Source organism: Tasmannia lanceolata, unplaced genomic scaffold, assembly GCF_043159265.1.
Source record: "Tasmannia lanceolata isolate RefF3 unplaced genomic scaffold, GAP_Taslan_0.1 ptg000008l, whole genome shotgun sequence".
Lineage (NCBI taxonomy): Eukaryota > Viridiplantae > Streptophyta > Magnoliopsida > Canellales > Winteraceae > Tasmannia > Tasmannia lanceolata.
The window spans coordinates 47845321-47865893 of record NW_027518685.1 but is presented as its reverse complement, the minus strand read 5'-3'; the positions used below and the strand labels follow the sequence as shown (position 1 = coordinate 47865893).

Genomic DNA, 20573 nt, shown 5'->3' with positions numbered 1-20573 from the left:
CGAACGAGATTTAGGATGACGGGGTTAATGCACCTTTGTCTTAATGGTTGGCCACCACCCACAGTCTCCATTGGAAATGGAACTGGACTCTCGGACAGAGGCAATGTCTATGGGGCCTAACACATTGCACATTGTGTTATAAAATAAAAGGACATGACCTACCATGATATCAATTAATTCCTGACATGGTGATGACATGCGATCTTATGGAATCAAGGGACACCCTATGCAGCAATCTAGATCGTATTAATAATCTATGTCTGATCAGTCTCATGGGACCCCCTAACTGATCAGAATGGAAGTAATTGAGATTATATGTATATGAATTAATCTAGACCGTTCATTGTATGCCCGTCACCCAATTTACGTACAATGAAATGTATGTAGATATTTTTAATAATTTAAGTCTCACCATTTATGTGCTTGATTATGTGCATGTACTTGCACTTATGCACATCAATGGTTAATTTAGATGTCATTACATGCACTTTATTATATTTACATGTTGGTTAAAAGAGACTTAAACATTGAAAATTCATGCACGTGTAAGTGGTGTTTTGGGGACTCTTGATGGCCTTTACATTCATTGTATATTGCTGTAGACACCCCATTTTGACCGTGCCCTAAACCTTCCAATTTTGTGTAAAACCTCATCAAATGATTGAACTAGGGTCTCAAAATTCACCCTAAGCTAAGGTAGGATCCTACCAAAGTCCCTGTAAAATTTCGTCGAATTCCGAGCGTGTTTGCCTAGCGAACAATCCGAAAAAGTGTCCGCAGTGTAACAGGAAAAGGGGGGTGGTTTATCCTGAATGGGACGTACCCGAGCCAAATAAGACAAGAATGGCGGGCGCGCCATATCATTTTTTCCACGCGCTCATCAACTCAGAGTGCCGATATCAATGTTTCGGTTTACCTATAAGTAGCAAATTTCGCTCATTTTTCAAGGATCTGATTTTTTCCCCAAATCAGCGAAAATTAGAGAGGAAAGAAATTAGAGAGTTTTCCCCAAATCCCGAACCCTAATTTCCATTTTTTTTTTCCGATTGATCTCCGGCTTAGCTCCGGTTAAGTTCTGATCGTAGGATTTCTATTGTTCTTCTTCTTATTTTTCTTTAAATCTGTTGATTTCTCTGTATTATCACTTTAGAAACCCTAGCTTTTGCCTTAGTTTTTGTTCTTGATTCCTTCGTTCTTCTTCTTCGGTTAATCATTTCCGGAGAACTCATCTTCTCCGATCTGTAAAAAAAAATTTAGAACATCAGAGAGAGTAGATCTGAGTATTGAAATCCCTAACCTTCGTGTTTTTTCTTTTCCTTATCCTCTTCTCCGGTAGATCTGGCAAGGTTCTGCTAAAAATCTTCTTCTCCGAGCAGATCTGCTAGCTCTAGTGAGCTCCGGCAAGTTCTGGTTAGTTTCTTCCTCAGTAGAAATGAAGATCTGAATATTCATAGAAAGATTTGTGAATTCGAAAGAGAAATCAGATCTAGATTGAGGATGAAAGCGAATTTTTAAGAAGCATTCAAAAAAAAAAAATTCTTGTGGATTTCGATTATAATCTCCATCAGGTAATCTTCTACTTTTAATTCGCAGAAGAAATAGATATTTGAATGATGAAAGTTTGTTTTAGTACTTTGATTCGTTCAGGCATACATTTGAGTGAGGATTATTTGTTTCGAATTATGTTAAATGGCTTGATTGTTAAGATTTTATTGTTAAAATGATGTTTTTATTAGTAATCTATCTAAGAACTAATTTTATATTGAGATCTGTGTGCGAAGAAATGAAAATTAGTTATTTACTAATTTCCTGTTCAAAGAGATAGAATTAAAAGGATTTAAAAATTCATAGAGTTAATGATAATTCGATGAGGAATTTAGTAAATCTGTGAGCCTTGATTTCAAATCTTATGTTTTGGCTGGTTGATTTTTTTTATATATTTTTATTTTTATATTTTTTGATTTGTTATGTTTAGAAAATCTCATATTCTGGTGAGTCAATTTGATGACAAAATTTGAAATTATTTTTTATGAGAACAAAAGTTCTATAAACTAATTCGTATGATGATAGAAACAACTTGTTTCCTTATTTTTATTATCATGGATATGAAGTTTTGTATAAGATATGACTGTATTGAAACTATGGTAGAATTTATAAGGAGTTAAAGATTGAATCGTTTACCCTGTCTCATATTCTGTTGAAAGGGTATCAGAAGTAAAAATTGTTGGATGAGTCATTGTCTTGAACTGTCAAAATTATTTTTCACATGTTCATTTCATAAAATAATGATATCCTCAATGTGACAAAACAAGATAAAGAAATTTTTGTTCCAGTTTCAATTTTTTTGAGCTGTTTGTACCCAAATGAAAGTAAAAATAAGGTTTTGATGCCTGCCACTATGAATGTTCAGTTCGATATATATTGTGTATGTCTATATATATGTATATGTCTGTAGGAGTGTATGAGCATATGTTCCAAACATAAGACATGTATAGTTCAGTTTATTACTTTCATCTATTATCCATTTTCGCTTATAATTCTACATTTTTTTTAAAAAAACTATGGAGTTACCATGATTCAATTGCTCATTTTAGTTGGTAAGGATTTCGATTGTATTTTTGTTAATTGATCCATTTGCTATAAAAACAAGGATTACAACCTCATTTATATGTGAACTAGTTGGGTGTAAAGTTAATTATCTTATTTGAAGCAAAGTTGTCCATAATTATTGTGTTGGCTTTGATGACAAGGGTACAATGTTTGGTAGTATTTTTCCTCTATTATTTCTTGGATTTTGGAGTTGAAGTATCATTGATAATCATTTCATAGTATAAATTGATGCATGCCTCATGTAAATAGTTTATATTGTCATGCTATAATTGTAAAAGATCGAACTTATTTCCATCTGTTCCAATTCAGTTCAGTTTTGATCTTTATATATATATATATATATATATATATATATATATATATATATATATATATATATTTTATTATCTATATCATCAGTTACAGAGAGGTAGTCATTTTCTTTTAAGAGTTAATATACATGTGTGGTTCATCTCTCTTTGGATGAAAGAATGAGATCAGTTTTGGAGTAATCATTCATACAAGATGTGGCTTGTAGTAAGACACCTAGCTGTTGTAATCAAATGATCATTCAGTCCAGCAGCTGATTATTGGCTCATTTTGGGCAAATGATATATTATAAAAGGGCATACAACTAGTGCAATGTTCTAAAAAGTTTTTTTTCACTAATTTGTTCCAAATGCTTGAATGTTTATTTTCCTGATTTGATTTTTGTGTAAATATCCATTGTTGTATGGGATAATAATAAAAAAATGATGGCATGCCCCTTTAGAAATTATACGGTACTTCAGCTTTTATTCTGTAATTTGCTCATACGTAGTTTTGATTGATTATTGCTTCACTAGCTTATGCATTCAAATGTTACGATGTTGGACTGAGATAAGAGTACATAACTAATGTTCACCGCGACATAGTTGCTGCCCTTTAGCTTGTATGATTTGAAGTTATGATTCTAGTTGAGTTAAAGAGTACAGAGCTGTTATTCTGCCCTACATAACTGCTGTCTTTATGGTCATATGCTTGTCAGTTGTGATTTTGGCTGGGTTAAGAATACATAGCTAATGTCCTGTATGATTTATCCACTTCATAGTTATATCATAACTGCTATCCTATATGTTATTTCATTATACAGTTGTACCATAACTGCTGTCCATTATTGTGTAGAACTGCTGCCCATTGATTTGGTTTACAAGCACCTAGTTGCTGTCCATTGTTATTCATTACTTGCTGTCCATTTTCTGCACATTTCTGCCCTGTTTGGACATTGGTTTAGCACACTTTCTGCACATTTCTGAGCTATATTGACACTGGTCCAGCTCACTTTCTGCACATTTCTGAGCTATATTGACACTGGTTTAGCACACTTTCTGCACATTTCTGCGCTGTATTGACACTGGTCCAGCTCACTTTCTGCACATTTCTGCCCTGTGTTGCCACTGGTTTGGCTCATTTTCTGCACATTTCAACCCCTATTCCATTTTTACATGTACACCCCTCCTGCCTCATATGATATGCATAACCCCTATTCCATTTTTACATGTACAGCCCTCCTGCCCCGTATGATATGCACAACCCCTATTCCATTTTTACATGTACAGCCCTCATGCCTCTTGATAGTAACAGCCCTCGCTCCCCTTGATAGTAGCAGCCATCATATTCTTCACCTTATTGATATTAGCAGCCCTTTCCCTCAAGTTTTTTAAATTCATTTATCTTTCACACTCATTAGAATAGTTCGGTTCTATAGCCTGGTTTACTTTAATTTTGTAGTTCAATGAGTTTATGTTTGAATAGTGAATGTAATCTGTGGGGTATACTGATAATTCCATCGGCAAAGCCATTCAAGTAATTGAGCATGACATGATGTTATTTTAATAGTTGCAAAAGCAAATGTATTTCTTACTTATGAATTTGGTGTTGGTTTGATAATCGTTCAAAGAACAGATAGATCTGAGTTTGCATCTTATATCATACTTTCTCTTTGTTTAAGTCACAATAGAGTCCTTTGTTTTAATGCCCCTTGTAGGAGTTGATATTAATTTGACTATGTTTAGTAGCTCATGATTCCTTACAGAACATTACACCTTGTGATTTCATCAAATTATGTTATTAAAAAGACATGCCATATTCATGTTTGTAATTTCTCTTGTTTGAATATCTAAACAGATAAGTACAAAATAATGTGAACATCAGAGAGTGAAGTGAACACTTTTTTTTATTTTATTTTATTTTATTTGTTTAGGTGGTATTGATGTCTTAGTATGTTCATTGGTTATTAATTGCGCAAATTAAATCTGCTAGGGATGTTCTTTTGATCATATGTTATGTCATGCGTGGATAAGGGAGATGTTATTATTATAAAGATGTTTCAATATTTGTAAACCCATATGTTGTCTTTTAGTTGAGCAGGTTCATGAGGGCCTTTTGAAAATTGTAATAATATTCTGGATGTTCTTCGCAAGGTAGTAGGAAATAATTAATCAAAATCTTGATATCCTTTTTTCTAACTTAGGAAAGATAATCAAAATTACATCAATAAGGTTTGACAAGATGAGTTATTGTTGTAATAGTAAAAAGTAAGCATGATCAAAGGGAGTGTCTTGAATCTTTGATATTCAACAGCCCTTGGTCATTGTATCCCTTTCATTAAAAGGGCGATGAAGGCGCTAGCCCAAGCCCATCCATAGGAGACTCGCTTAGTCCAAATAGCACTACCCTCATTTATTTTGAAGACTTACCCAATCTTTTGTATCCCTTAAAAAATAAAGTCCTTCTCATTCCCCGGGCGATGAAGGAGTCATCTAGAGCCCTCTTTTAGGAGACAAGCTATGTCTCGGTAGAAAATCAAACCCTTTAAAGATAAGCTCTGTCTCATTAATGAGTCGCATATTAAGAGACTGCCCGAGTCTCACAAGCAGTTGTGCCCTCACTAGAAGACCAACTTGGTCTACTAGTTGCCTCTCCTTGCATCATTGCAAGGGCAATGAAGCCCACCTCGATGTTTAGGAGACTTGCCCAGTCTCACTAGCACCCTTCTTTATCTCTTCTTCTTTTAGGAGACTAACATAGTCTCATCAGCACTCCCCTCTTAGGGTTGTGCACTAGGAGTCTGTCCTTAGCTAGAGAATCAATCTTTCTTTCAGGAGTCAGTCCTATCATCATAGGGGTTAGGATTCTGTCCAACCTCTCATCAAATCATGTGTTTTTCTATCCGCTCCTGCAAGGTATAGGATGCTGTCCAACCCTTGCAGAGTTGTTATTCTGTTTTTTCCCCCTCACAAAGCATAGGATGCTGTCCAACCTTTGCGGGATATTCAGGAGTCTATCCTCCCCTTATGATGATAGGATTTTGTCCTCTGGTGTCAAAAACTCAAAAACATTCAGAAATTTCAAAAACATCAAAATATCTGAAAAATCCAATAATCTCAAAAATCTTGAGTCATTAGGAGAGTAGTTAGGAATTCTGTTCCGAACTACGTTGGCTTGATCCCTTTCCATAGGGTACGTAGTGCATCTTGGGATCCACATCCCAAGTCCAGCCAAACCTTTAAAAATAAATAAACTCATTTCAAACTTTCCAAAAATACAAAAATTATTCAAAACCTTTTTCAAAAAGATCTTTCCGTAGAGTTAGGAGTTTGTCTTAGCTGTTTGGGGTGTTTTAGAGTTAGGAGTCTGTCCTGATTTGTATTGATGTTGTATGTCATGTCGTGTGACTGTCCCTAGAGTTAGGAGGCCTCGAGTTGATCGTTTAGACATTTAGTCGAACCGATGGCTAGACCAGGAAGCATATAGTCAGCCCGTGGTTTTCTTTAGGATGCACAGCCTAGTTACACATAGGATGTAGGGCCCACCCGCATTAGCTTAAGGCTAATCAACTTGCATTTGTTAGGGCATATAGAGAGTCCTGAAAATTACAATTCACCTGAACTTAAGCAATCGTACAAAAAACTTTAAAAAATCAGTTGAGTCTAGTGGATCGAGTCTAGGATAGCGGTTCTAGATGGTTAGGCATCGTAGTTAGAATAGGTCATCGAACTACGTTGACTTCGATTCTTCCAGAGGCCGGGATACGTAGAGCAGCTGGGATGGACGGCCATCTTGGTCCGAGTCAAGTCGCATTAGAGTTTTAGGATTCATTTTGTCCAGTCATATATAGAGTTGATTTGTGTTGTATGTTTTGCTGTGTTTTCTTACTTTCACGTACAGATCCTATACCTTTAGCTGTAGCATGCTTGTGTTTGCACACTAGAATTTAGACACCAATTAGGTATGACATTCATAACCTAGTTATTCTCAGGTGACACTTATTTCATTTCTTTTTCTGTGTGCTTATTAATCATCTCCGAGACATGCATGATTAGATAGACGTCTTCTCGGAGATATTCGTTCCCATTTCATATGACTTCCGCCCAAAACTCTTCAAAATCAATAAGTAAATGGCATAAGAGACCAGGTGTTTGCACTTGGGCGGATGAGGTGCTCTTCGGACCTTCCAAATTCATAACCAGGCACGAACCTTATTTTATATCTCTGGTTATCCGTTGCAACAGAGCATAGTATGGGATCCTTGGCCCACTTCCTTGGATGACGACTCTTCTTTGTTTAAGGTACGCCTCTAATCTAAGCTAGTCCCCGAATCGAGAGGTATCTCACCTTTTATCGCCACTCATGCTGTGAGGGGCACTTCTTTTGAGAGTTCCTTGGTAGAGCTCTCCATTCACGTGGATGATCAATAGAGACTTAGCGTGGGGGCTCGTCCCGCCGCGCCTCTCTCGGATCGGGGTCCACAATTGCTAACTCCAAGGATGGCCAGCTTGGAGAGTAAATGCATCATGAATGTAAAGAGTCAAATTCTCCCTATAAATACCAACCATGGATGGCTGGTTGAAGATATGAGTTGGAAAAGGAAGCCAACACATTTCTTGAGAGGGATCCATTTCTCTATTCACGCCTTTGGGGTACAAGTTAGCAAGTCTCTTCCTTGTCCTTTGGGATAGTCGGCGACTTGATACCTTAAATCCTCATCTCCTTCAAATGAACGGTAGAGATTTCTGTACCCCTCTCCGTCCAGCAGGTTATATTTTTGCTTAATCATTTTCTTCATCTCTTTGCTTGTGGCTTTATTAATGGTATTCATATTTTAGAAGGAAATCCATTTGGCTATTTATCACACCCAACACTCCACCCAGAGGTTGATTATTACTTCATGGCTTTGCCCTTGATGAGCACATTTATGTGTGAATTGTAGGTAGAAAAATCATGTAATTCTCTCATTTAAAGAGGTGCTACTAATGTATTTTTCTTATTTTTTGTGTTTCAGGGTTATTTATGGATTATCGTGCAAAATAGAGCTAAACCGGTGAAATTCCAAAGAAAGATTCAAAAGTGGAAACAACTATTGGATCAACACCATTGTGGGTCATCATTTGAAGGGTTCGGATTATTTTACGATCCACCAATTGGTTGGTTCAAAATAGCCTTGAGAAGTCATCTTAGGAATGCAACTAATTTAAATAGTGGGTTATAAAGTAGGCGGTTCAGATTATCTTTTGGAAATAATATTGGGGTCACAACTAATTTAGATTGCAGCCCACAAGACGAATGCTTCGAATCATCCATTTGATCGCTCGCCAAACGAACAGTTTAGATCATCTCATGCTGGAAATTATGGCTTACTAATTGGATGGTGTGGATCAGCCCTATGAACATAATTTAAAGGGTGCAACCCGTCTACGCCGCGGCCCTAACAATTGAATGGTCTGGATCATTCTATGGAATAAATGGGTGGTACAAGCAATTTACATTATGGCCACGTTTCATTATCGCCCATCATATGTACGGTTTAGATCATTATATGGCAATGGGTTAGGGGCGCTAATAATTTATGTTTGTAGCTCATCAAATGAGTGGTTTGGATCACCTTACAGAAATGGTTTTAGTAGCATTAATTACTTATATTGCAGCCGACCATACATTAAATTGAAAGGTTTGGATCATACAATGGTGGTGCCAATATCAACGACAACAAATGAAAATCGATTTGTGATAAATGTTGACTAAATGGAGGTTTCAACATGGTGATGCATTTCATAGTTAGGTGGTAATGAAAAGTGGGGCCCAATATGTTAGAATAAAGCATCAACTTTCTCTTGGCTGCATGTGAGAGACATGCTTTCCATCTTAGGCCAACCTCACTCTCTTAAAAAGGCAAGCTGCAATGTACAAGCCCACAAAAAGTAGAAATTGACAAGATATTTATATAGCTTTGAAAGAAATTCTGAAATGTTTAGAAATAATGGGGATGAGGTATTGGGAAGCTAGCATACAAGAAGGGCATGCATGTCATAATTGGAACATGCATGGAAAGATGACGGCAATAGAAGCTTGACTTTTCTAGCAACACAAGTGGGACCCACCCTTTCCTTTATTTTTTGAATTTGAATTTCTAATCCAAGAAGGGTGATGACAATATCAATTTATGTAGTGTCGGATTAACATACGATAATTCAAAGGGCTACCAATTCCGAAAATAGAAGTTGCATCTTAAGGAGAAACGTCCAAAAGGGAAAGGATATTTTCCAAGAAAATATTTTCCAAAAAGGGACGTTAGTTAATGTGGAAAGAGAATTTTGGGGCTGATATTTTTGGAAGTTTTCACTAACAAGCTTAAAAAGATTTAGCTATTTCCTTGGTGTGCAAGTATGCCAAATTCCTTTCAAAAGATTACACAAGCTGCCAAAGCCCACTATGGTAATTCGGCAGCAATATTTGGAACTTGCTAAATTTTGTAACTCTCACACACTCTCTCTCTATATAGAGGGTTGTGATTTACTTACGTGAATCTTCCCTAGTCCATGCACGAGGGTTATTTTGGGTTGGGAAATGGAAACATGCAATTAATAGAAAGTACTCACTGTGTCGCCATTTTGTACTTGAAGAAAAGGAAAGCTGCTTCTTCTCTCTTTGAAGGTGGGGCAAAGAAAAAAAATAAAATAGCAACTATTCCAACTTGGGTGAGGCTAACTTCGGAAGTTCTTTTCATTGGCTTCTTTAAAAAACAAAAAAAAGCAATAAGATGAGGCTAAAAAAAAAAGGGGGGGACACTATTCTCTCTCTCTTTTCTCTTGAACTCTCTTCCAATTTTAGTTCCCTTTTAATCTTTTCTCTCCCTCTTGGCTTCTTGAATTTTTGCTCATTATTTTTCCTTTCTCCCTTAATTTTTTGTCCATCATTTGCTTGTTATTTATCTCATTCGAAGTGTATGGAGGTGTGGTGTGTTCTTTCATCCGATCCAACATTCCAAGGTTTAATCCAAGGTGATATCAAGGCATTGAAGAAGGAAGATTCAACCATTGTTTGAAGGAGAAGAAAAAGAATAAGTTTTCTTTTTATTTTGTTCTATTTTCTACTTCCAAAGTGATGTATTTTTGGTTTAATTTAAACTAGTGGAGAGTTTATTTTTCTTTTAGTTTTCCTTTTAAGTAATTTATATGGCATCTCTTCTCTTTTCTATCTCCTTTATTTTTGTTTTTCTTCTATTTTCCATGAACAACTAAATCCTAATTACTTAGGGTTTAGTTGAAGCCATGGGGAAGGAGAAATATTTATGATTAAATCAATCTACTTAATTGAAAAATTGTGTAGGATTATGTGTTTGAAAAATCCCAATCATTCATGCCATTGGCTTTTCCCTTTCGTATGAATGATTGTTGATTAACAAATATAAAGTTCTATATAATTATATTAAATTGGAGAGGGGATTTGATTAATTACTTATAAGGAATGACATCCCTTTGATCTTATTCATTATTGACTAGTTAATCGAATTTTCAACCCAATTCAAGAGTTGTTTTAATTAATCAATTTAATCCAAACCCATGGTAGATTCTAACCCTAAGTAATCTTTTATATTGAATTAAGGTTTTTACACTATTCCAAATTACTTTTGCAATTTCTCAATTCACTTAAGGCCTTAGAATTTGGTTTTCTAATTAAATTATATAAGTAGTTAATAGAGATCATTAAAATTTGGTACACTTTGCCTAAATTACGATTTTAAATAAAAAAGATCTTAGTTGAATTTGATTCTTAGATTTAATAGAATATACGGTTATATATAGTGTTGGCTCCGAGGTCTAAGTCCACGGAAATCCTGAGTCCATTCCAGGCAACATTATATCATAGCTAGTATTCTAATCGGTAAAAGAATAGGATTGACAACTAGATTTCTCTTCCCTGAGTTCGACCCGTGACTACACGCAATCTGTACACTTGCGGTTATTTAATTTCTCAATCAGCCCTCCAGGTGGAGTTAGCATCTCCTCGTCCGAAGGTTAATTTGTTCCTTCTTGAATCTGCCCTTCAGGTGTAGTTGTAATCTCCCCACCCGAAGGTTGAACTGTTTTTGCTTGGAATTGGCCCCCGGGTGTAGTTGTGTCCCTCCACTCGGGGATTGGGCTCCTTCTTCTGGTTTGGACGTGACACTCTGCATGGGTATGGTGCATTCGACAATGAAGCCTGCCAGTTTTCTGGAGGATCTTACAAGTCACTGAGTTCTACTGCCCATCTTACAAGTCATCATGAGGTGTCTAGCTTGTGGAGGATCTATCTGAGTGGTTGGTTCGTTAGGACTTTAATCGTGTGCGCTTGAAAATACGGCCTCAGTTTTCTGTCCGCCATGATGAGAGCCTATGCCAACTTTTCTACCATTTGGTACTGATTTCGGCCTCATGCAACACTTTGCTGACGTAATAGATGGGTTTCTGTTGGTTATGCTCTTCTCGAACCAGTACCTCTGCCAATGCTACCAGACTCACCGATAGGTATAGTACTAATTCTTCCCCAGGCTCGGGTTTGGTCAACAAAGGCGGGGAGGCCAAGTACTGCTTTAGCTCTTCAAATGTTGCTTGACATTCTGGTACCCAAGGAGCCGTTTTGATTCCCTTGAATGTTGTAAGCCCAATGGTTTTTACCTTGGCATTCCCATCTTGTTTTGATGATTCCAATACACAAGTGATCATTTATCACTAATGTGTTTGTTTGTCTAAGTTGTAGATCATGATAAAGTAAGATCAAGGATGCTTGGATTGAAGGCCAAGAAGCCCACATTGGACCACTAATTGGAAGGCCAAAGTCATCAAGCAAGAAGTCATGAAGACTTGAAGACATAAAGAAATTCATATTGAAGACCATTTCTTGTCTTTTAGAATGTAATTGATCCAAACCTAGATTAGGTTTTTAGAGGCATAATTAAGTTAATCTCACACACCCTAAATAAACAAGTGATTGTATTTGTGTGTTCCAACACCTTGGAACCCTCATAGCAATCCCATCTTGGTTGAGAATTGGAAGCCCAAACAGAATTGAAAATCTGCTCTGCATAGGCTTCTCGGAACTCCGAGAATTCTCGGAACTCCGAGAATTATTCTCGGAACTCCGAGAAATGGTCCAGTAGACTATTTTCCAACTTCTGTGTATTCTCGGAACTCCGAGATTTTTTCTCAGAACTCCGAGAATTTGCTCGGAACTCCGAGAAATATTCTCGGAACTCCGAGAACACTACAACGGTCGGATTTTGAGCCGTTGGGAATTTTCCAGAAATTACCGTAATGCCACTGAACGGTCATATTTTGTTTTTCCTATAAATATGGGTGTTCTAAACATTCAAACCATCAATCCTAACACTCTAAAATTTCATTTGAATATCCAAGAGTGAATCAAACTTCAATTGTGCCTCTCATCACCATCTTTAGGATTTAGATCATAGGCTCAAATTTGTACATCCATTTTGTAACCCTTGTGAGGGATTTTTTCATTTGTTTCTTTCAACCTTCGAGTGTTATATTAGGGCGAGTATTCGGAGAAGCGAAGCCTATTCTCCGTGGTGAGGATAGCCACCGAGGTTAAAGCTACCAGGGTGAGGATAGCCACCAAAGTTAAAGCTATTGTAATTGGCATTCGATCTTCGCCAAGGTTAAGAAGATCAAATAGTGAAGCCATCAACGGGTTTGGTTGGTGGAGTGGAGTAGGCCTCGGATTTGAGGACCGAACCACTTTAAATCTCGGGTGCACTCTTTCTATCTCTTTGCTCTTTTATTTGCATTGCACCATTAGATTTAACTTGTATGCTTGAATATTGATTCTTGATCTCTTAACTTTAAAATCGGTTTAAAGGTTTTAAAATTGGTAGATTCTATTTCTTAAAACAACCATATTCTCCCTCCTCATTTTGTTGCCATTCTAGTATAACTTGGGACCCCCCTACATCGGATTTTCACTTGGTATCAGAGCCTTGGCTCTTAAAAGATTTTAAAATTTTTGTGAAAGTTATTTCAAAATCTAACTAGGGAAAGATTTTATTTGGCAACTTCTAATTGTGAAATGGCACACCAAATTGGAACCGGACTTCCGGAAGGCCATTCCACAACTAGACCTCCTTTCTTCAATGGGTCAAACTATGGACATTGGAAAACAAGGATGCGCATCTATCTTCTTTCGATAGATGTGGAACTTTAGTACATTGTTGAAAATGGATACAATGTACCTTCCAAACCATTTGAAGAATGGAATGTGGTAGAGAAAAGGCAAGCAAATTTGAACTACAAAGCAATAAATTCCTTGTTTTGTGCCTTAGCTACTGAGGAGTTTAATAGAGTTGCTCTTTTTGATTCCGCCAAGACTATTTGGGATACCCTTGCTATTACCCATGAGGGAACATCACAAGTCAAGGATTCCAAAATTAACTTGTTAAAGAGCAAGTATGAAATGTTTAGAATGAGTCCAAACGAGAGTATTTCCGAAATGTATACTCGTTTTTCTCTAATTTCTAATGAACTAGCTAATCTTGGTAAATCTTATCCTAACGATGAACTTGTGAGTAAGTTACTTAGGTCTCTTCCTCCCCATTGGGATCCAAAGGTGACCGTGATTCAAGAGTCAAAAAATCTCAAGACGCTAACCATAGAGGAGCTTGTAGGATCTCTCATCACCCATGAGATGCTCTTAACAAGTCGTCAAGAGGAGAAAAAGCCAAAGGAGAAGGAAAGGGAAAGTAGATCCCTAGCACTCAAGGCTTCCAAGGAAGACTCATCAAGTGAAGCGGATAGTGACGAAGAAGAAGCTTTACGAAGATTCAAGAGCTTGTGGAGAAAGAAGCATAAGAAAGATAAGAAGAAGAAAGAAGAAAGTGATGTTGATGGAGCCTTAAGATGCTTCAATTGCAAGAAGATTGGACACAAAAGACCGGATTGTCCACTTCTAAAATCAACTTCCTCTAAGTACAAGGGTAAGAAGGATTGGAAGAAGCATAAGGCTCTTGCCGCCGGTTGGGATGCATTAAGCACATCGGGCAAAAGCTCAAGTGAAGGGGAAGAAAATAAAAAAGATGATCTTTGCTTCATGACATTCACCCATGAAGATGAGGTAAACTCTAACCCATCTTGTAAATCATCAAGTAGCGATAGTGAAAAAATATCTTATGATGAATTGTGTAACACTTTGCACTCCCAAATTTCCAAAAACAAAGTTCTTAAAAAATCCATTTTAAAGTTAGAAAAAGAACTTGAATTTTTGAAAATTGATTTATCTTCTTCCAAATCTCAAGAACAAGTTAATCTTGCAAATCATAAACTTGAGATTGATACCCTTAAGGGTAGTTTGGATGAGAAATCTTGCCAACTTGTAAAATTTCAAAATATGGCAAGCTCCTCCAATTCTTATGAAGATGAAAGAAATGAGCTTTTAGTTCAAACATCCCATCTTCATAATGAAAATGAGAGACTTAGATTATGTTTACATGGATTTCTAAATGGAAATAAAATTATTGACATAATCCTAAGTAAAACTAGTCTTAGACCTCAACATGCTTATCATGATAGGACTAGTGTATCTAACCCTCTTGTTAGATGCCATTTTTGTGGAATGAATGGTCATTACCAATTCCAATGTGCATCCAAGAGTAGGGCTAGATGTGGGACCAAGAAATCTTGGGTTCCCAAAACCCCCATATGATTTTATTCATATTATGTAGATTAGGGGTTTTTGAACTTAAAGTTGAATATATTTCATTTGTATGGTTTTTTATAACCCCTCTTGTATTGTAAATTATTTTAACTAGGGGGAGTTAAAATTGATTTTTTCTTTGAAAAAGGGGGAGCTTTAAAATTGTAAATTTTAAACCCTTTTTCTTACCCCTTCTTTTTGTTGATGACAAAGGGGGAGAAGAATTTAGAGTAAAGTCTCTAGAGTAAGAAAAATGAGAAAAGAGTATATGCCTTGATTTGTAAAATCTCTTGTGCTTGTCATCATCAAAAAGGGGGAGATTGTAAGCCCAATGGTTTTTACCTTGGCATTCCCATCTTGTTTTGATGATTCCAATACACAAGTGATCATTTATCACTAATGTGTTTGTTTGTCTAAGTTGTAGATCATGATAAAGTAAGATCAAGGATGCTTGGATTGAAGGCCAAGAAGCCCACATTGGACCACTAATTGGAAGGCCAAAGTCATCAAGCAAGAAGTCATGAAGACTTGAAGACATAAAGAAATTCATATTGAAGACCATTTCTTGTCTTTTAGAATGTAATTGATCCAAACCTAGATTAGGTTTTTAGAGGCATAATTAAGTTAATCTCACACACCCTAAATAAACAAGTGATTGTATTTGTGTGTTCCAACACCTTGGAACCCTCATAGCAATCCCATCTTGGTTGAGAATTGGAAGCCCAAACAGAATTGAAAATCTGCTCTGCATAGGCTTCTCGGAACTCCGAGAGTTTTTCTCGGAACTCCGAGAATTCTCGGAACTCCGAGAATTATTCTCGGAACTCCGAGAAATGGTCCAGTAGACTATTTTCCAACTTCTGTGTATTCTCGGAACTCCGAGATTTTTTCTCGGAACTCCGAGAAATATTCTCGGAACTCCGAGAAATATTCTCGGAACTCCGAGAACACTACAACGGTCGGATTTTGAGCCGTTGGGAATTTTCCAGAAATTACCGTAATGCCACTGAACGGTCATATTTTGTTTTTCCTATAAATATGGGTGTTCTAAACATTCAAACCATCAATCCTAACACTCTAAAATTTCATTTGAATATCCAAGAGTGAATCAAACTTCAATTGTGCCTCTCATCACCATCTTTAGGATTTGGATCATAGGCTCAAATTTGTACATCGATTTTGTAACCCTTGTGAGGAATTTTTTCATTTGTTTCTTTCAACCTTCGAGTGTTATATTAGGGCGAGTATTCGGAGAAGCGAAGCCTATTCTCCGTGGTGAGGATAGCCACCGAGGTTAAAGCTACCAGGGTGAGGATAGCCACCAAAGTTAAAGCTATTGTAATTGGCATTCGATCTTCGCCAAGGTTAAGAAGATCAAATAGTGAAGCCATCAACGGGTTTGGTTGGTGGAGTGGAGTAGGCCTCGGATTTGAGGACCGAACCACTTTAAATCTCGGGTGCACTCTTTCTATCTCTTTGCTCTTTTATTTGCATTGCACCATTAGATTTAACTTGTATGCTTGAATATTGATTCTTGATCTCTTAACTTTAAAATCGGTTTAAAGGTTTTAAAATTGGTAGATTCTATTTCTTAAAACAACCATATTCTCCCTCCTCATTTTGTTGCCATTCTAGTATAACTTGGGACCCCCCTACGTCGGATTTTCAAATGTGTTAATGAAAGGAAGACATCTTTCTGCAGATTTTTAGACGAAACATCCCAATGCGGCCACCATTCCGGTAAGCCGTTGCATTTCCCTTATGGTAGTTGGTGGGCTTAACTCCACTACTGCTCGGATTTTTTCTGGGTTAACTTCTATTCCTCTTTGGCTCACCATGAACCCCAGGAATTTTCCAGCGGCGACACCGAATGTGCATTTCGTTGGGTTGAGTTTCATGTTGTACTTCCTTAGGACTTGGAATGTTTCCTTCAGGTCGGAGATGTGGTCCAAAGCTTCTTTTCTCTTAACTGACATATTGTCAACATAGACTTCCATGTTTCGTCCGATCTGTTCTCTAAAAAGTTTATTAATAAGTCTTTGGTATGTTGCCCCAGCCTTTTTTCGACCGACGGGCATTACACGGTAACAATATACTCCCTAGTCTGTAACGAAGGAGGTCTTAGGTATGTCCGCCTCATACATCTGGATTTGGTTGTACCCAGAAAAGGCATCCATAAAGCTTAATAGTTCGTGGCCCGATGTGGCATCTATTAGCTGATCAATCTTTGGGAGTGGGTAACTGTCCTTCGGGCAGGCCTGGTTGAAGTTAGTGAAGTCTATGCAGATCCTCCACTTCCCGTTGGCCTTTTTCACCATAACGACATTCGCCAGCCAATCGGGGTACTTGATCTCCTGAATGAAATCAGCTTTCAACAACTTCTCGACTTCTTCCTTGATTGCTTGTTGTCTCTCTGGGGCGAAATGTCTTCTCTTCTACTTTATCGGTTTGCAAGTGGGATCCACACTAAGCTTATGCGTGCTGAATTTAGGGTCTATCCCGGGCATGTCAGCGGGCATCCATGCAAAGACATCTGTATTTTCTTTAAAAACTAAACGAGTTCTTCTCGAATTCTACTGCCTAGAGACAAACCGATTCTGACCATCTTTTCTTCATTGTCATCATATAACGGAATTGAAACGAGGTCCTCGGCTGATTCATTGATTGTGATATGAGTTTCATCGCTCAGGTCAAGCAACTCAATTGGCAATGCTTCTAATGTGTTTTTTCCTTTGAGTGCGTTAGCGTAGCACTTTCTTGATTGCGGTTGGTCTCCTTTAACTTCTCCCACGCCGCTTGGCGTTATGAACTCCATCTTTTGATGGTAAGCATACGCAATGGCGCAGAGAAGATTTTGTCCGGGTCATCCTAGGATAGCGTTATAAGCCGAAGTGGCTCTCACTACCAAGAAATTAATCATTGCGAAGGCCTGATGACGGGGTTCTCCCACAAGAATAGGGAGCTCAATCTGTCCCTCGACCTTGATTATTTCTCCTGAAAATCCAAACAAATTGGAGTTCGTAGGCTTTAGGCGGTCATCCCCTATCAGCATTTGCTTGAAAGCGTGATAATATAGAATGTCTATGGAACTTCCGTTGTCCACTAAAATCTTCTTCAGCTCCCAATTAGCTACGAACATGGTGATGACCAAAGAATCGTCGTGAGGGAGTATTAAGTTGTCCAGATCTGCATCTGAAAAATGAGATCTCATTTTTCACTTTCATCTTCTTGTGACTAGTATGGATGGCATTGACTTGACGGGCATAGGCTTTGCGAGCTGCCGATGTGGTTCCCCCTGCCGCCGGCTCACCAATGATGGTGTTTATGACCCCAATAGGCTAGGATAGTTGCATTTTCAAGAGCGGGCTAAGAGGGGTAGGAGTTTCGCGACTTCCTGGGGGCGACTGTTTACGCCGAGGACTCTTTCTGCTCTAGGGACCCCTATCGCAGTGCACTCTTTTGTCACTATCATCCTTGACATATTTCCTGAGGTATCCCTTCTTGATCAGCAGTTCGATTTCATCCTTAAGATGTCTGCAGTCGTCGGTGTCGTGCCCATGGTCTTTATTGAATCGGTAGTACTTCAACTTATCCCTTTTATTTCACTTGGAGAGCATTTTGGCCAGCCATCTAACGAAGTCTTCCTCTTTGATTGTGGCCAGTATGCGGTTTCTGGACGTGTTGAGAGGGGTGCAGTTTTCTTCCCTCCTTTGAGGGCTTCTCTCTCTTCTTGGAGGCTTATCGTCCCTATGTTGCTTTGTAGGGTTCTTTTCTTCCTCAAAGGTTCTCCTCCGGTTTGAATCCAGAGCAGCCAATTTTTTCTCCATGGATATATATTCTTCGGCGCCAATCATGAGATATGCCAAGTAGTGCGGATTTTGCCAGGCCACTGATTGGCGGAACTCATTGGATTCGGCACCCGCAAGGAGTGCATTCGTGGCGGCGAAAGGATCTAAGTGCGGAACTTGAAGAGCTTCTTTGTTGAATCGGCTCACAAATGCTTTTAGAGATTCACCGTCCTCTTGTCTTAAAGCCATTAACGATGACGCTGTCTTCTGTGGCCTTTGACTACTCATGAAGTGTCGGACCAGATCATCCCCGAACTCTTCAAAATTGTCGATAGAGTTCGATTTAAGGCGTGAATACTAATCTCTTATAGCTCCTGTTAGAGTGGTTGGGAAGGCCCTGCAAAGGAATCCACCGAAGGCACTGTGGAGAAGCATCATGGTTATGAACGTCTCTAAGTGGTCCACAGGATCAGTGATTCCGTCATACTGTGGGGCCGACGGCATTTTAAACCCTCTGGGTGGTAGTGCGTGTAACACTTTATCCGTAAAGGGAGGTCTGCTCGAGAATGGCCTTAGAATGGGCCGATTATGATCCTTTGCCAGCTCTTCGATTGGGTGATCTATTTCTTCGAATCTTCATAGCATTGGATCATCTCTCTTCTCCATTCGACTAGCTGGTCTGTTCCTTCTTTCTACAGTGGGACTTGTTGCTGAATCCGAATGACTTTCTGAGCTCTTTCAACGGTACCGAGAATTTATTTGTTCTGCACGGTCGTCTCTAGCTCGATGTCTATGCTTTGAACGGGACCGGACCGACGATGGTGATGAGGCTCTGTTCGTGCATGTCTAGTTCTGGAGTGATGGACCCGTCTTGAAGAGGAGTGGTGGGTCTGATCACGACGGAGAGGTATGGGCTCTTCCACTGGAGGGTTCAACCTTTCTTGTGGAGGTTGGGAGACTTCCGGAGAATGTTGTTGAGGGACTTGTTGTATCAAGTTCTTATATTGATCGACTAGAGCCGTCATCTGTTGGAAAAGAGTTTGAATTTGCTTGGGTGTAGGAGCTAAAGTGGGAGCTAGGTGCTTTGAATGAGCTAGACTTCGTTCTCCTGTTGTTGGAGGAACAACTACCTGTGAGGCAATCCGCTTGCTTGGAGCTATGCGAGGCAAGGCTGGTTGGATTGCTCGTGCAGAAGGCACTCGAGTACTCTTCTGTCCTGCCATTTGTAATGAGACTTGGAACAACTTTTAGTCTGGGTCCCACGGATGGCGCCAATCTGTTACGCCCAAAATTGGTAACAGATAAGGCAGTGACGAAAGAGCTGATCTGGCGAGTCCCAGTTGCTGAACTGGTTGAGGGGGTATGTCTTGCACAGAAGAGCACCTGGTCAGATGACAAACCCAGAGTGGTAGCTCCGGATGGGCCCTCCCATGGTTAAGTCAGTAATGGGCACAAATATAGAAACCAAAGCTATGAATAGTCAATTTTTGGGATTCTATCCCTTACCTTGGCCTTTGTGAAGGCTATTTATAGTGAGGGCTCTGGGTATTGGATTACCCTTTTACCCCTGGGACAAGTGTCAGCCTATTAGTGGACCATACACTGTCCTTTCTTAGGCTATAATGACCTTAGTGCCCCTTGTGAGGCGAGGAGCGTGCGTGCCATCCTTAGGGCCACGTGTCAACAGCTGATTGGGGTTGTTTTTTATACCCCCATCAATAAGTGATAACATGTTCTAGTTGTGTTGTTGTAGGAACTGCTAATGGTCACTGCCTTACATTAAGTATTATTTTCCAAATAAACTAGATGGGAAATGGTTTATATGGGGTGTTCTGTTTTTGAGATTTGGAAGCAAATAATTTCAAATTTCTATAGTTCAAGATGCAGATTTTCTAAGCTGTCAGTTATAATCCCAGCAAGAGTTGTGTAGTTTCCAATTATCTTGCAATTTTTGTGTTTCTCTACTTTCTGATGTTAATGTGGAAACTATATTTTTAATAGACAAGCTTGCAGAATTTTGTACAATACGGATTTTACTTTCATTCTGTTGAGATGAATACTATTTTATTTGAAGATGTCCAAATTTCATTCGTAATCTATCTTGCTTACATTTTGGGTAGGGGGACTGCAGTACCAATGCAGATGCTGGAAAATTCGTTTCCTTGGTAGTGATGTTGTTCTTTCAAATCATTA

The 20573-nt window shown here is 38.5% G+C and overlaps 1 protein-coding gene across 1 annotated transcript; it reads right to left on the bottom strand.

Annotated features, from left to right (window-relative positions):
- Positions 1 to 17455: 17455 nt before the first annotated feature.
- LOC143883006 (uncharacterized) lies at positions 17456 to 17803 on the bottom strand. Its single transcript, XM_077386380.1, has one exon. It carries the CDS (start codon positions 17801 to 17803, stop codon positions 17456 to 17458), a length of 348 nt encoding a protein of 115 aa, XP_077242495.1.
- Positions 17804 to 20573: the final 2770 nt, after the last annotated feature.